The sequence below is a fragment of the Lactuca virosa genome, chromosome 5 (genome assembly GCF_052849685.1).
Source record: "Lactuca virosa cultivar CGN04683 chromosome 5, Lactuca_virosa_CGN04683_v6, whole genome shotgun sequence".
Classification (NCBI taxonomy): domain Eukaryota; kingdom Viridiplantae; phylum Streptophyta; class Magnoliopsida; order Asterales; family Asteraceae; genus Lactuca; species Lactuca virosa.
Window position 1 is genome coordinate 52,321,823 of NC_136430.1, and position 15,679 is coordinate 52,337,501.

Below are 15,679 nucleotides of genomic sequence, written 5' to 3' on the forward strand. Positions count from 1 at the left end.
ACAATTCTGATGTTCCTGATTCAAGCACATCCACTTCACCTCCTCCCTCACCAGTCACACAACCTGCTGTTGGTAAATACAGGCCACCAAAACAAGCAAATCAGAGTGCCTGTTGCATGTGTGCTTGTGGGAAAAATAAGAGACAAGGCAAGGGTACGCCACCAGGGGCAGGAAGAAACAACTTCACAGTGAAGAAAAAGGCATGTTTTCACTGTGGAACACCTGGACACATTGCCAGAAACTGTCCTAATCGCGCACACGTTCCATACTATGAACAAGGGTGGCAGAACGCGCCAAGAGGGAGATACTCCAAAAGAAACCCCTCAAGGTCACGTTCAGACCATGGTGACTAGAACGCGCAGAAGGCCAAGAATCAAACCCACAAGGCCAAGAATCCGAATCCCAAGGGCAAGAAGGGAATTTCGGCCAAGAAGTCCAATCCAAGAGATGCTCCCGTGAAGCCAAAATCAAAGTCATCTCGAAGATCGGCTTCGAGATCAAAAGCGAGTACTGAGCCACCCATCGGATCGAAAAAAGAAATGGGTCAAACCCAACTACAAATGGGTTGCAAAGGCTCACTCTCCCAAATCTTCTAACGATTCTAATTTTTCTTCATCTTCAGTTTGTGATAAACAGGATATGTCATGGGAGAGAGTACCGTGCAAGGATGAAAAAGGTCAACCCAGTTTCAAAATGGACTAGGTTCCAAAGACCAACTGATCCCGCTCGGTGTCGGAGCAGCTATGGAGGCATATCTTCAGACTTCGGTTTGTTGGTAGTGGCTGTTCCAGGCACATGATAGGGGACATCTCTCAACTGTACAACACTCGGAATTTTGTTTGAGAGTATGTGTCCTTTGCGGGAAGGGAAGAAAGGAAGGGATCACATGGGGTTAGTGCTTAATGACATGAAGAATTTTCGGATCTGTTCTGAGATTACGCGTGCTGTTCTCAGACCTTCTGGATGCAAATTCAATCGGTGACTTACGGTTTGAGTTTTCTTCTCTATACTCCTGAGTTTTTCTTAAGCTTATTCGCTTTAAAGACTAATTTTTGTTTTAGGATAGTTTAAATTTGCGCATTTACTTTCGTTTCTCTCCTATGCACAAATTTAGGGGGAGAAATATAAACAAAACAAAAATTTTAAAATTTTAAAAAAATCCAAAAACATTAGCAAATCAGAAAATCCAAAACTATGTTGGTTATGGAATGTGCTTGCAGGTGATTTGATGGGAAGTGATATAATCATGTGATAACAGGCAATCTGAATCTGTGTAAGGGACTGAATCTGAATTGTCTAGGCTCTGTGTTCGATGCGCTGGTAGGCACGAGAGATTAAAATGGACTTGACTAGGCATTAATGAACTTAAGGAATCTAGAGACTTGAAAAATCTTGACCTAGATAGATCCATTTAGCCTGAAAATACGACGCTCAGATAGGTTGAGCAGGGAGATATACATGATAATCCACCGGTCACACTAAAATAATATGTATCTAGAACCGTGGTTTAACTCTTCCTCGATGTACGGACTTTGTCCTTAATTCCGGTATTGATGGGGCGACTGGGGAATTCCGATAAAGTAGGTCTGTAGGAAATTACTTTCTTGCTTTCGTTCTGTTAGTCATATGTTGCCTCCTCTGCGTGATTGAAATACATCCGACCTGGACTGCAACATATGCAATTCTATTTCTCTGCATCTTCTATCTATGCAATTCTTCCTGTCTGTTAGTCATATGCTGTCTCCTTTGCGTGATTGAAATACATCCGACCTGGTACACATCATATGCATCATTCTACTTCTCAATCCCTCTAAATCTGGTTAGTCATATGTTTCACCCTCTGCGTGATCGGAAGATCCGACCTGGGTGTACAGCATATGCATTCTAAATCTGACTTCTCTCATAATAATTGTCTGCTCACCTAAAGTAAGGAGTACTATGGAAGTTCCTGATTATTGGGGTATATAAGGAAGCGGGAAACATGTTCTAGTACATTTAAAATTGAACAATCACTAGGTTGTTTGTAGATCTCGCTGCTCAATTTAGGTGGACAGCAATATCTTTGGTCGTCGTCAGCTGAATGGTCCTTAAGGAATATTATCTAGGAACTTAGGATCACATTGCCTTGTCACTTATAGTATGTCCTAATTTTGTCACGATCTCTCGTGTTTAAGTGGACCACAATACCGGCGATTGACCAGATCTATTCATGAAGGGAGAGGTACTGATAAACGGATAAAGGTTGTGTAAAAACTTTGATCCCAAATCACTCTTAAAGTTAGATATCATTTTTATTTTTGTTAAATTTGTTCATAGTTTTCTTCTAATTTAAATATCAGGGGAGAATTAAAAATTTTAAAAATAAACCAAACAAAAATCAGAAAATTAAAAAAAAAATCCAAAAATAGTGTTATTTCTGTTTTATTTCTTTTTCAGAAAATATGAAAAATCCAAAAAATATTGTGTGCTAAGTTTTCTTTTATTTTTGTTTTGTCTTGAAAGGTGAATTCAGGTGTAGATGAGACTCATGGAGTTTGAATCGAAAATTTCTAAGCCAAGGCTTCATCCGTGAGCATCGAAGAATTCTCATTCGAAGGAGCAAGAAATGAAGATTATTCTTTCAAACATTCAATCCTTCAACCCCAGAAGCAAGGTGAAGCTGACTTGAAGATTATGTGCCAGATTGCATGGAAGCCTCCTCAATCAATTTGCTGCTATCTTGTACCTGCTGAAGTGATCCAGAAGATTAGTTCTCTCTGATGTTCTCTCTGAAGATTCTCAAGCTGAAAGCGCTATCTTTCAAGAATCAGTACAAGAAGCCTCCTCACCCAATGTGCGTTCAATGAAAAATTCTGCAGAAAAACCAGCTACTTTTTAGGGGGAGCTTGTTGGGTCAATTAAGAAAAGAAAGCTATAAACCAAGGGGGAGATTGTTGGGTCAAAAATATGGTTTATACTTTGCTTTTCTAGGAAAATATATTTTTCTATAATGTAATATGTAATTTTGTGGCTGTGTACGGCCGTCCACGTGTGTACGGCCGCACACATGTGTACGGCCGTACACGGGTGTACGGCTGGTGTCTCATATATATAGGATGAGGAGTGCATGCAAGTGCACGGCCAGAAGAGAGAGAGAAGAGAGCATATTGTAGAGAGAGAAACTAGAGAGAAGAAGAGTGTGTGTTAGTGTGTGTGAATCTTGTATTTGGATCTACATTCTAATCATCAAATAATACAAGATTCATCATCTTCTTCTTCTCCTTCTCTTCTTATTGTGATCTGGCATCATCCGTTTGATTGGGATTCCGCACCATCAAACGGATCTGATTGATACTCAAGCATTAGGGGACTTACACGAGTCAACGGAACTGCTATCTTGGAGAAATCCTGGATAAATCTCCTGTAATACCCTGTCAGACCCAGGAAAATCTGAATCACAGATGGAGACCTCGGAATCTCCCACCGCATCACGGCTTCTATATTGGCCGGATCTACCAAAATACCCTTCTGGTTGACGAGGTGCCCAAGAAACCGCACCTCGCGCAACCAGAACTCACACTTGGAGAACTTCGTGAAAAGTCTCTCCCTCCTCAGTGTCTCTAGCACCTCCTTCAGGTGCTCCTCATGCTGCTCCTGAGTCTTGGAGTAAACCAAAATGTCATCAATGAAGACTATTACAGACCGATCTAGCATCGGTCTGCACACGCGGTTCATGAGGTCCATGAATGCGGCTGGAGCATTGATGAGCCCAAACGGCATCACCACAAACTCATAATGACCATAGCGAGTCCTAAAAGTTGTCTTCTGCACATCAACATCCCTGACTCGAATCTGGTGATACCCTGACCGTAGATCAATCTTGGAGAACCAAGATGCACCCTGAAGCTGATCAAACAAATCATCTATCCTCGGAAGTGGGTAACGATTCTTCACCGTTACCTTGTTCAGCTCCCGGTAATCGATACACATGCAATGTGACCCGTCCTTCTTCTTCACAAACAAAATCGGGGCTCCCCATGGTGAACTGCTCGGCCTGATGAAACCCTTGTCTAGTAGCTCCGGCAGCTGCGTAGACAACTCCTGCATCTCGGGAGGAGCCAACCGATATGGTGCCTTGGCTATTAGAGCCGCAGCAGGGACCAGGTAAATCCGGAACTCAACCTGTCTCTCCGGAGGTACCCCAGGTAAATCCTCTAGGAAAACGTCCGGGTACTCTCGCAGTACCGGTACATAATCAATGATCGTCTTACCCTTATCCCGGGTATCCATGACATAGGCGATGAATCCTGCGTAACCCTGTTGGAGGTGGCGCCTCGCCCTCGCCGCTGAATATAATATCGGTCTGCATTGTGGCCTCTCGCCCTGAATCACTAGCTCTCCCCCACTAGGAGTACGAACCCTCACTAGTTGCTGCTCACAATCAATCATTACCCCATTGGAGCTCAACCAATCCATACCCACTATGACCTTATTCCCTCGCAGGGGAATAGGAACCAAGTCCACTGAAAACTGCTCATCAAATAACCGTAGCGTACATCCTCTATGAACCCTCGCGACCCTGACGGTCCTATCATCTGTTATCTCGACGTCGAGTGGACAATCCAGCTCCCCTGGAGCTCTACTAAATCGCTTTCTAAGTGCAAGCGATACAAAAGATCGGGTAGCACCCGAATCAAACAGTACGATGGCTGATATGTCGTTCGCTGAGAACGACCCTATAAACAAACACACAAACATAAGTAATAATCAGAGATAAATAAGAGATAATGGAGAAGATACACACCCGTAACCACATCAGGAGCTGCTCGTGCCTCCTCTGCTGTCAACTGGAAGGCTCTGCTCTTCGCCACTGGCGCTTCGGCCCGACCCTAACGGCCATCTGTAATCCTCAATGTAGCAGGGGTGGGTGCCATCACCTTACCTAATGTTGCTAAACTCGGGCACTGGGACCTCTTGTGGCCCCTCTGATTGCACTGAAAGCAAATCAGGTCAGATGGTGCCGTGGTAGTAGTGGTAGAAGCAGCAATACAATCCCTGCTCACATGCCCTGATTAGCCGCATCTGAAGCAGCCCGAACTCCCTGCCCTCCACGTCCCCTCGTGCGACCTGCCACACTTGTCGCAGCGGCCTCGGCCCTTCTGGCCCTTCCCTCGGGAATCTGTCTTGGGCTTCTTGCTCGAGCCCTCCACATCAGATACCGTCTCTGGCTTCCTCTTCCTCTCCATATCCAAATCTATCTTCCTCTCACGAGCCCTAGCAATCATGTCCTTCAGTGTCTTGCAGCTGGAGCGGCTCACAAACTGGTGAATATCACACCGCAACATCTCATGATACCGGGCCTTTTTCATCTCCTCGTCCACCACATACTGCAGAACAAGAAGGGCCCTCTCCCTGAACTTGGCGTTAATCTCCGCTACCGTCTCAGTCGTCTGTCGGAGATCCTGGAACTCCCTAGCAAGCTGTTGTACCTCAATAACATGTCCGAACTCGGCCCTGAACCCAGTCATGAAATCAGTCCAGTTCATCGCATCCAACACTACATCATCACCAATAGCTCTCCCAACCTCCTCCCACCAATCACGTGCCCTGTCTTTCAAAAGACAGGACGCTAGCCTGACCTTGTCCCCCTCGGGACACCTCCTGGTACGGAACGCGTAGGCAACATCAGCCAACCACCTACGGCTAGCGATGGGGTCCTGAGCCCCATGATAGTCAGGAGCCCCACATACTCTGAACTCCCTAAACGTCAGTGTGCGCGACCCCATCATGGTCATTATCTCAGTACGGAAAGCGCTCAACTACTCATTCAGAAGCTCTAAAATACCATCCTTGACCGATCCAAATTTCATAGGAGTCTGCTCTAGAATGCTACGTGTAACCTCAGACGAAAAAAAACTCCCTCGTCTGCTCATCCATCTGCTCGGATCCAAAGCCCGAGCCTGATCCCTCACCTGAAGTGCCCGCCGGCCTAAGACGTAGAACCACCATATTGAAAATACACCATAACAAACATCAGTATACTCATCAAATCTCGAGGGATCTATCATACTGCAAGTTCCCTGGATTCATCTCAGCCTTTTCTGATTCGAGTACGGATCCTCTGCTTTAAGTAGTACGGGCCCATACTACCTTCCACATCTATCCGTACTTTCCTCAAGAACTGCCTCGACTCCACCAAGTCCCTTCCACTACTACTACTACTGATCTCTTACTAAACTCTTCCTACGATTTCCCTAGGCTAATCACCAACCCACTCTCCGCTATCAGCTGCATAAGAATTCCCTGCTACCTCCCGTTAACTAGCTCGTGAATATTATTACATATTACTAAGAATAGATAATTCTTCGAATGAGAGATCCTGTCCTACAACGGTTGGACTCAAACAAGAGCTGCGTAATAGAGTTAGAGCTAACCTTCTCAAATTATTTAATCCTCATAATATGTAACATAACATATTCATTTACTAGTTAGTAAAAGACAACTAAGAATCCTAAAAGCACAAAGCAAGCAGCATTCGAGCATCGAGTAAACATAATCAAGCATATCTCTTTCAGGCTATCCCTGACTAATCTGTACTAGCATGCAGTTCATAAAATGAGATACATATAACAGGCACATAAGGCATCCTTCCTAGATCCTTAGTCCTAATCTAGCATGCAATTCTCATAAAGCTGATAATCATAACATAGCATATACTTGTATGGGTAATTTGAGAGTACTTACTTGAGCTCGGCTAATTGCATGCACCATACCCTTTTCTCTTTTCAAAGTTCTTTTCTATTTTTCAAAATCCCTTTTGTAAAAATGATTTTCTTTTTGAAAAATTTTATACAACTTCCTTAGTTTGAGTTCAGACACACCTGAAAGTGTGCCCGAATCCCTCAAACCAAGGCTCTTATACCAACTAGAAACATTCCAAAAATACGGTCCAAAAATTTCGTTTTCAAAATCATTATTTAAACCATAAATCATCCATACTCATAAATAAAATCGTGTATCATGTATCATAAAGTATCATAATATCTGTCACATGTCAAAATCTCATATCAAAATATCATAGTAAACTCCCAGGTTGAAGACTATGGTGTGTGACATGCGATCATCCCGAGCCCTTTCCCTTGCCAGTGGAAGTACCTGAAACCAACACTGAAAACTGTAAGCACGAAGCTTAGTGAGTTACCCAAACTAACACATGCCATACACATATAACATGCAATTAAGATATACGGGCCCCGCCCACACTCATGGAGATACGGGCCCCGCCCACACTCCGCTGACTCTGAGGTACGGGCCCCGCCCACACTCAGATACTTCGAGATACGGGCCCCGCCCACACTCGGCTACTATGAGATACGGGCCCCGCCCACACTCATCTACTGCGAGATACAGGCCCCGCCCACACTCAGCCACTAACCAAACATACAAGTATCACACAGACAACAAGTATAACTAAATCTAACAGTGAGACATATATTCGTAATCAAGCTAAACTGCAAGATACGGGCCCCGTCCACACTCGTATACTAAGAGATATCATACTACGGGTCAGCCTTGCTGCCTTAGACCCGTTCCTACTGAAAGGAAACTCACCTCGCAAGACTGACTGCTGAAAATCTGGGTGAGAAATCCTTGTCTGCTGCTCCGGTAACTCTCCGACTATAAGTTTCATAATGACACTTAGTCAGAAATTGATAACTATTCTTAGGGTAAAATTACCATTCTACCCCTAGTCCAAGTCAACATCCTGGTCAAGGTCAACTTTCCAAGTTGACCAGACTCACCGAATCAGCCTTGTGACTCGCCGAGTCCTAGAACTCAGAACCCTGGAATCGCGACTTGACTCGCCGAGTCACCCCATGACTCGTCGAGTTCCCAAGCTACTTGTTATCGCGATTCGTCGAACTAACTCGTTGAGTCGTCCTCAGACTCGCCGAGTCCTGTCATAATCAGAAAAAGGGACAAAATCATACTACTCGCCGAGTTCCTCAATCAACTCGTCGAGTCCTATAAACATCATCGGGGTTTCTTCATCGGACTCGTCGAGTTCCCTTATGAACTCGTCGAGTCCCTTGCAGATCTAACCTAGATAACCGGTTTCACACTTATACAGCTCCAAATTACAAATCTATGTCGTTTCCAAGGTCCATATCTATAAATTTGGAGACTTGATGGCTTTGCACACCTCAAATGGACCCAAACTCAAGTTATAGCAATCTACTTCCATAAATATGACCATGGCTTGGATGAAAATGGATTCAAGCCTCTTTTTATGACCCTAGAGGCTAAATACTACAGGGACAAGGGGTTACTTTGCATGCAACTCATTAAACTAACTCATCCTTCTCAAAAGGGTCAAAAGACCCAAAACTCAACATGCAAAGAGATCTAAGCTATAGTTCACCAAGCAAAGAGCTTTTTACCTGAGAAAGCTGCCAAAGATGAGTGTGTTCCTGAATCTTGTTCTCTTTCCCCAAGCTTGTTAGCTCCAAGCTCTTGCTACTACCTTCAATGGCACCAAAACACACTCAAAAACTCAAGGACGGGGCTCTCTAACGAACTAGGGTTTCTGGAGGACAGGGAGGCTGATAAGGGTGGCCCAAAGGGGGTTTAAGATGTTTAAATAGGGTGCAAAACCCCGGAAATAGGGTTTCCCCCTGGCAGACCTACTCGTCGAGTCCATGCTTGGACTCGCCGAGTAGACTCTTTAAACCCCGCGTCCAAACTGGCATCTACTCGACGAGTCAGGGCTACCAACTCGTCGAGTTACTCAAAATAAGTACTTGAATAATTTAAATAATTGCGTACCAGGAACGGGGCGTTACAGTTTCATTCTGGCAAGCCTACTCGCCGAGTTGAAGGTCTCAACTCGTCGAGTAGATGGCTTAAAACCCGCATCCAATCTCGTTTCTACTCGACGAGTCTGGGGCTCCCAACTCGTCAAGTAGCTCATCAAAAATAAATAAATTATGAATAAATGCGTACCAGGAATCAAGCATTACAACTCATATTCTTTTTAACATTTGGAATATTTGTTTTGTTACTTTAGTAAGCATTCATGCTTAACACTTTTCAATGTTAATATCAAAACATGGAATTATTACATTTTTTGACATTTCATACTTTCTTATAAAATTTACATGACCCAATCTATTATGCCAAAACATAGGGTAATCAGTTTTTAAAGATGAAGAAGATGGAATAGATGCAAAATTAATAACCTTTCCCTTATTCTTGGCATTCTCTTGCACCCGAAGAGATTCTTCTATGTGCAAATGACTACCAAGTTGAACTAAAGACAATTCCTCCTTTTGATGTTTCAAAGCGTTTTTAAAATTCTTCCACGGAGAGGGAAGTTGATCAATTACATTTGAGACATCAATGGATTCATCCATATTTATCTTGTGTAAAGTGAATTTCCCCAAGATACGAACTAGTTCATTATATTTTTCAATTACAGGCATTGAATCAGTGATCTTATAGTTATTAAAATCACTAACAAAGAATTTCTTACTAGAAGCATCTTCAACGGTGTACTTTGATTCAAGGGATTTCCATAATGCTTTCACACTTTCAACATTTTGGTAGATATCAAACAAGGAATCAGACATACCGTTCAAAATGTGTCCTCCTCAGATATAATCATCGTTCTCACACTTACTACACTTCCAATTATGTTCCAGCTTCATATATTCCACTTCTTTAGGCATTAGAGTACTCAACACATACACCACTTTAAATGTTGTCAACAAAAAATGCATCTTTTTCTACCAACATCTGAAATTATTCCCTTCAAACTTGACAAGTTTGTTGAATTTTGAAATCATATCTTTCACAGAATCCACCATAATCACCAATAAAAAATATCAATTCTATTATTAGAGATTAGGGTAGAAACATAATAAATAATCAGAGGATTCTTCAAGGATCGTGTCGGCTCACATTCTTAGTCGATATTTCTCCCCTATGCCTAGGTTATGAGAAATTCGACATTGGATCATTCTTAAGGAAAAGATCAAGAATCTACACATAAAAAATGATCAAGAACGATAGAGAATATGACATGCGTTAATTTCATATATTTGAAAAGAAACAACGAGAAAATCTCATATCTCTCAGTATTCTAACCACTTTTAAATAAGTAAGTTAAGGTTTGAATAATATGTAACACCCATAAAATTTAAGCCAATTTAAAACATTTTAACCCGTTCAAAAACCATTAAGTTATTACAACTTGTTTTCAAAATAGTTTAAACATCAGAGTATCCCCAGAACCAAATCACAAAATCATGAAATATGAGGATCGGTACGATCACGCCTTTGCCTTGCCACGATCACCTGATGTACCTGAAACAATAAACTGAAACCGTAAGCTCGAAAGCTTAGTGAGTCCCCCCAAAATACCCGTACACACATAACCATACAAATACAGCAATGAACAGCATACTATGGGTCTAATCAACCATCAGGTTGGAATACCCCAGGCCCTCAACCGTCGGGTTGGAATGCCAACATACTACGAGTCCAATCATCCTCGGGATGGAATACTCTCGGCCCACAACCATCGGGTTGGAATGCCCACACACCTATACATACAATAACTACTATGGGTCCAATCATCCCTCGGGATGGAATACCCCAGGCCCTCAACCATCAGGTTGGAATGCCCACCTACTATGAGTCCAATCATCCTACCAGGATGGAATACTCCTGGCCCTCAACCATCGGGTTGGAATGCCCACATACTAGCAAACATGTGCACCTATCAAATAACCATATAACAGTCTACAAGACAACATACTAGGGCCCTATCATCCTACCGGGATGGAATACCCTCTACTACTGCTCAACACATGCACATATAACAGGTAATCTCTTACCAGCATACAGACAATCAGACCAACTACAGGTCACTAAGCATCGCCACATCCAATCTACCAGAATACCGATCTAACAGAGCATACCATCATATAGCCATCCTATCTACCAGGATGCCAACTAACATATCACAGCAGTAACTATCTCAAATAACAAATCAAAGGGCCGACCTTGGTACCTTAGACCCTTGGGTATAGTGAGAATAACTCACCTTGCAACTGCCGAACCGAACCACGAAAGCACCAACCCGAAGCACTGCCCCAAACTCCAACACCTATAGCCATCAATGATCCATTGACATAAATATCCAAATTACCATAATACCCTTGAAGGTCAAACTGGTCAAAGTCAAAGTCCTGGCCAAAGTCAAACTTCCTGATTGACCCTACTCGCTGAGTCAACCCGCTGAATCGCCTAGTTCCTAAACTCAGAAAACTCTCATATCACGACTCGACTCGCCGAGTTACCCCATGACTCGTCGAGATCAACAATCTCTGAGTCTTAACCAAAAGAGGTTGGGGTTTTGCGTTCTGACTTGCCGAGTCCAAGAACAGACTCGCCGAGTCCACGACAATCTTCAACAGACTCGCCGAGTTGTTCCTCCAACTCGTCGAGTCCATGCCTATCTTCAACAGACTCACCGATTCCAAGAACAGACTCGTCGAGTCTCTCCAGTCCTTTATTCATAAAGAGACTTTTCGAGTCATGCAGGGGCTCCAAACTGTATATCCACTCTTCTAGGGCATGACTCTCATGTAAAGTTACAAACTTTACGTGGAAACAAAGAGCTATAAGCCCAAATCAATCTAAGGCTAAGGTTTAAGACAAAGATGCTTCACCAACAAAGCAAGGGCTGATACTTTGTGAGTTTCTGGACCAGGACCTCAGATCTAGACCCCTAACCCGAAATAGATCCTTAACATGCCAAAAGGGCCCCAAATCTCATTCTTGAATAGATATAAATGCAATAGAGTCAAGGTAATAGCTTGTTACCTCCAAAATGTGCCCAAGCTGAAGTAGATTCTGGATCTACACCAATCCCTTTATGCTAGCCTCTTGATCTTCAAGCTCTCTTCTCAATATTCATCCTCCAAAGCTCAAATCTCTTTAACAATGGAAGCTCACACGATTTTAGGGTTTACTGACTCTCAAGGGCAATAACGAGGCTGAAGGGAGGACATATGGTCCTTTAAATAGGGTGCAACCCTTAAGATTAGGGTTTTCTCTTTTCAGCACCAACTCGTCGAGTCCAGCTACCGACTCGGCGAGTTGGTCACTTAACTCGCGACCAGAACCCGCTCCGACTCAACGAGTAAGCATACCTACTCGTCGAGTACCTTCTTCAATTTACACTTAAGTCCTTCAATCATACTTCTAAATTTTGGGATGTTACATAATTACACAAATTTACATTGAAACCCTTAAAAATTCACCAATTTATGTTAAGGTCCCTCTAGTAATTTCACATTATTCACACTTTAAGGCAGTTAAGGGTTAGGCACTCGCCAAGGGGCGCTGCCCCTTAAAACTCCGTAAGGAGGAGCAGCCCCCTTGACCCCCTCTTTTTTGGTTGTATCGGGATCAATCTGGACAAATACAAGTGTACACTCCGCACCTCCAACTTTGTATTAAAACAAACATATAATCCACTTTGAAAACATGTATAAATCTCATTACATAAAATGAACCGTTGATACTAAAATCACTAACATGATCTTCTTATCCCAAACTTAATTTCCAAATACAAAATATCATATCCCCTTTTCGAATATAATTTTGCATATTTAAAAAAAAATCAAGATAGACTTTCTAATCTCCTCTTAAATTACATAATTGTCTTATACATAACTAGAACCTTCAACGTTTTGGGCTGAAGGGATATACCAACATAGACATGGTTGAATTATAAACTCTTTGGTAATATACTTTATGCACATGGTACATGACATAAACGACTTTTGATCTCCTTAATAGACACTGTAACAGATACTAATTTGTTTATATATTTAACTTTGATTTATTCTTCTACTTTGATCTCAAAAGACTCTTTGGAAATAAGAGTTAAAAGATAGTTATCGATTAGGTTTGTTTACCTAGCAACAAATAATTTGAAAATCTCACCCCATTTTTTTTAACGGCAAATTTAATCTGCTCCTAAACTACTTTTTAATTTCACTTATGTCCATGACAGGACTAAAACACTCGACCACAAAAAGTAAGGACAAAACTTCATACTATTGGGCTAGAAGCCTTTTGGTGTCACCCCATTCCTATAACCCAATTCTTGGATCCATTATTACTAAACAAACTATATACGAGCCAACGTAATTTTTGTGGGCTAACTTGAACTTATCCTTAATAATTCATTAAAAAAGATAGGGAAATTTCTTCAATTTTAACCGTATTAACGGAAAAGGTATTCATGATTATTTTGTTTTTTTTAACGATTAAGCTCGATGTACCGGTAAATGTTTGCATAATGGTCCTTGTACCCAGTCAACACTTACGTTTACCGTTTTTTCAGGTTAATCGTAAATAAACAATAAAAGAAGATTTTTTCATTAATAGAATTAAAGTTTAGAGATTTTTCGGGAGATTATATACACTTCCTATTAAACCATTATGAACAATTAGAATTTTATTTTATTTATCAGGTTAACAAAATTTATTAAATTGAATCTTATTTCGTTTGATTACAATCGGTTTAAAATTATATTAAAAACTGATTATCCTAATCAAATAAACCAAAATTTGAGTACATGAGTATGTTATACTTTCGAGACTACATTCGGATTAATGCGGGAGTAGATAATATATATATATATATATATATATATATATATATATATATATATATATATATATATATATATATATATATATATATATATATATATATATATCTTGAGATTCAACCTCAACCACATATTTCTCATTTGCTACTCTAACGCTCGAACGTACCGACAACAACGTAGTATGCCTAATCATAAATGATTATATGGAAGAGAGGTATAAACATATATGATTATACATGTTTATACGTATATGTCAAGTCATAAATGATTATACATACATATTTGTTCTCAGATAGAGTAATCATATATGATTATGATAGTGGATGACAGAAGAGGTGGTGGTAACAAAGGTGGTGGTGAGATAAGTGACGGAGGTGACAGTGATAAGGTTAGCTGGTGTCAGAGGTGGTGGTAGTGATGATGGTTGTGGTGGCGGGGATGGTGACGGAGGAGAAAGGAACGGACGACGCTATATAATAATTTATGATTATAACAGACCTGTCGTACCGGTACGCCGGAGGTTAGAACGACAGATGTGAAATATGTTGCTGAGGTTATATATATATATATACATATATATATATATATATATATATATATATAATAGAATGGATTGTAGTAATAAGCATTTGAGTAGGGATGAGCAAAGGAACCGACTCGGCTGGAACCGACCCGGGAACCGAACTAGGTGGAAAATAGGAATCGAACCGGACCGCTGGTTCCGGTTCCTACCGGTTCTTCCCGTGTCTTCAATGTTGGAACCGGTCATCGAGATATAGCAACAAACGGTTCCGGTTTTTGCCGGTTCTATCGGCTCCGGTTCCGATTCCTACCGCTTCCCGGTTCCAAAAATCCACAACAATATCGTCCCGGTCCTGGCCCGACTGGTTCTATCGGGTTCCGGTTCCGACCGGTTCCCGGTCCATATGCTCATCCCTAGATTTGAGTGATAATTAGAGATGAAAACATTGATGTGATGGTTGTGACTTTTGTTCGAGATATTGAAAATAAAATGGAAAATTTGTTTATAACATACAAATAAAGGTTTGACAATGTCGTTACACTCTTTATCTCAAAAAGTATTTAATGAAAATGTTGTTTCATGTGATGACGGTAATGATAGTTTGGGTGAGTTCTACATGTTGAGGGAAACAATTCCGTTGCAATGGAAACAAAGTTAAAGCGGTACCGAATCTTGCTTACACTACTGCTTTTGAATTTCTTAAGTGGTGGAAACTAAATGCCTTACGAAATATTTTGGAACATTAAAACGTGACGCTGAGGAGACTAGAGCAATGTATTTACCAAACTTTTTAATTTGTTGCAGAATAATGGATTATTGGGCTTGCAACTCTTCGTACATATCATAAACATACATATTCTTTAAGTTCATGTTACCTTTTATAATCATATTAACCTTTAACCAACTTTCAATTAAACCATCTAAAAATTTAAGGTTGGTTTGGAGATAAGGATCACGATTGGATTGAACCTAGTGAAAGTTGCATGCATTTTTCTGGACATTAGTCGAAAGTTGTTAAAGTCAATTAGAGTCATGTCATTTTTTTAATCTTTAAACTCGTAATTCCCTTGAACATTTTTAGGAGAAGTATATTTATGTTTTAAAATAGTTTCGTGAAATTAGCGTCGTTGAACTACCTTATGTTCTCTCTTGTCATGTCCCCAATCGGATTTTGGTTTCTTTAATTCGGTTTAATCAATTGTTAATATGATTTTAAACTGTATATAATCAAACGAAATAAAATTCAGTTTAATATGTTTGGTTAACTAGATAAACAAAACAAAAATTTAATTCTGGATTTCTTTAAGATAAAAGGTTAGCGAAATAAATCGTAATTACTCACAATAGTTTAAAGAAATATAAAGAAATCTTAGGAAGAATCTCTAAACTTTTACCATTTTAACAAAAGTTATCATTTATTACTTATTACAATTAAGCCCGAAAAACCGGTAATTTGCAAACATTTACAATTATAATTGACTTAATC

The 15,679-nt window shown here is 40.8% G+C and overlaps 1 protein-coding gene across 1 annotated transcript; it reads right to left on the reverse strand.

Annotated features, from left to right (window-relative positions):
* Positions 1–9,059: 9,059 nt before the first annotated feature.
* LOC145111254 (uncharacterized) lies at positions 9,060–9,608 on the reverse strand. The gene has a single exon (XM_079047550.1). The coding sequence runs from the start codon at positions 9,606–9,608 to the stop codon at positions 9,060–9,062; it is 549 nt and encodes a 182-aa protein (XP_078903676.1).
* Positions 9,609–15,679: the final 6,071 nt, after the last annotated feature.

Excerpts from the sequence above, each read along its gene's own strand:
- LOC145111254 (XM_079047550.1), bottom strand. The coding sequence starts at position 9,608 with ATGTCTGATTCCTTGTTTGATATCTACCAAAATGTTGAAAGTGTGAAA.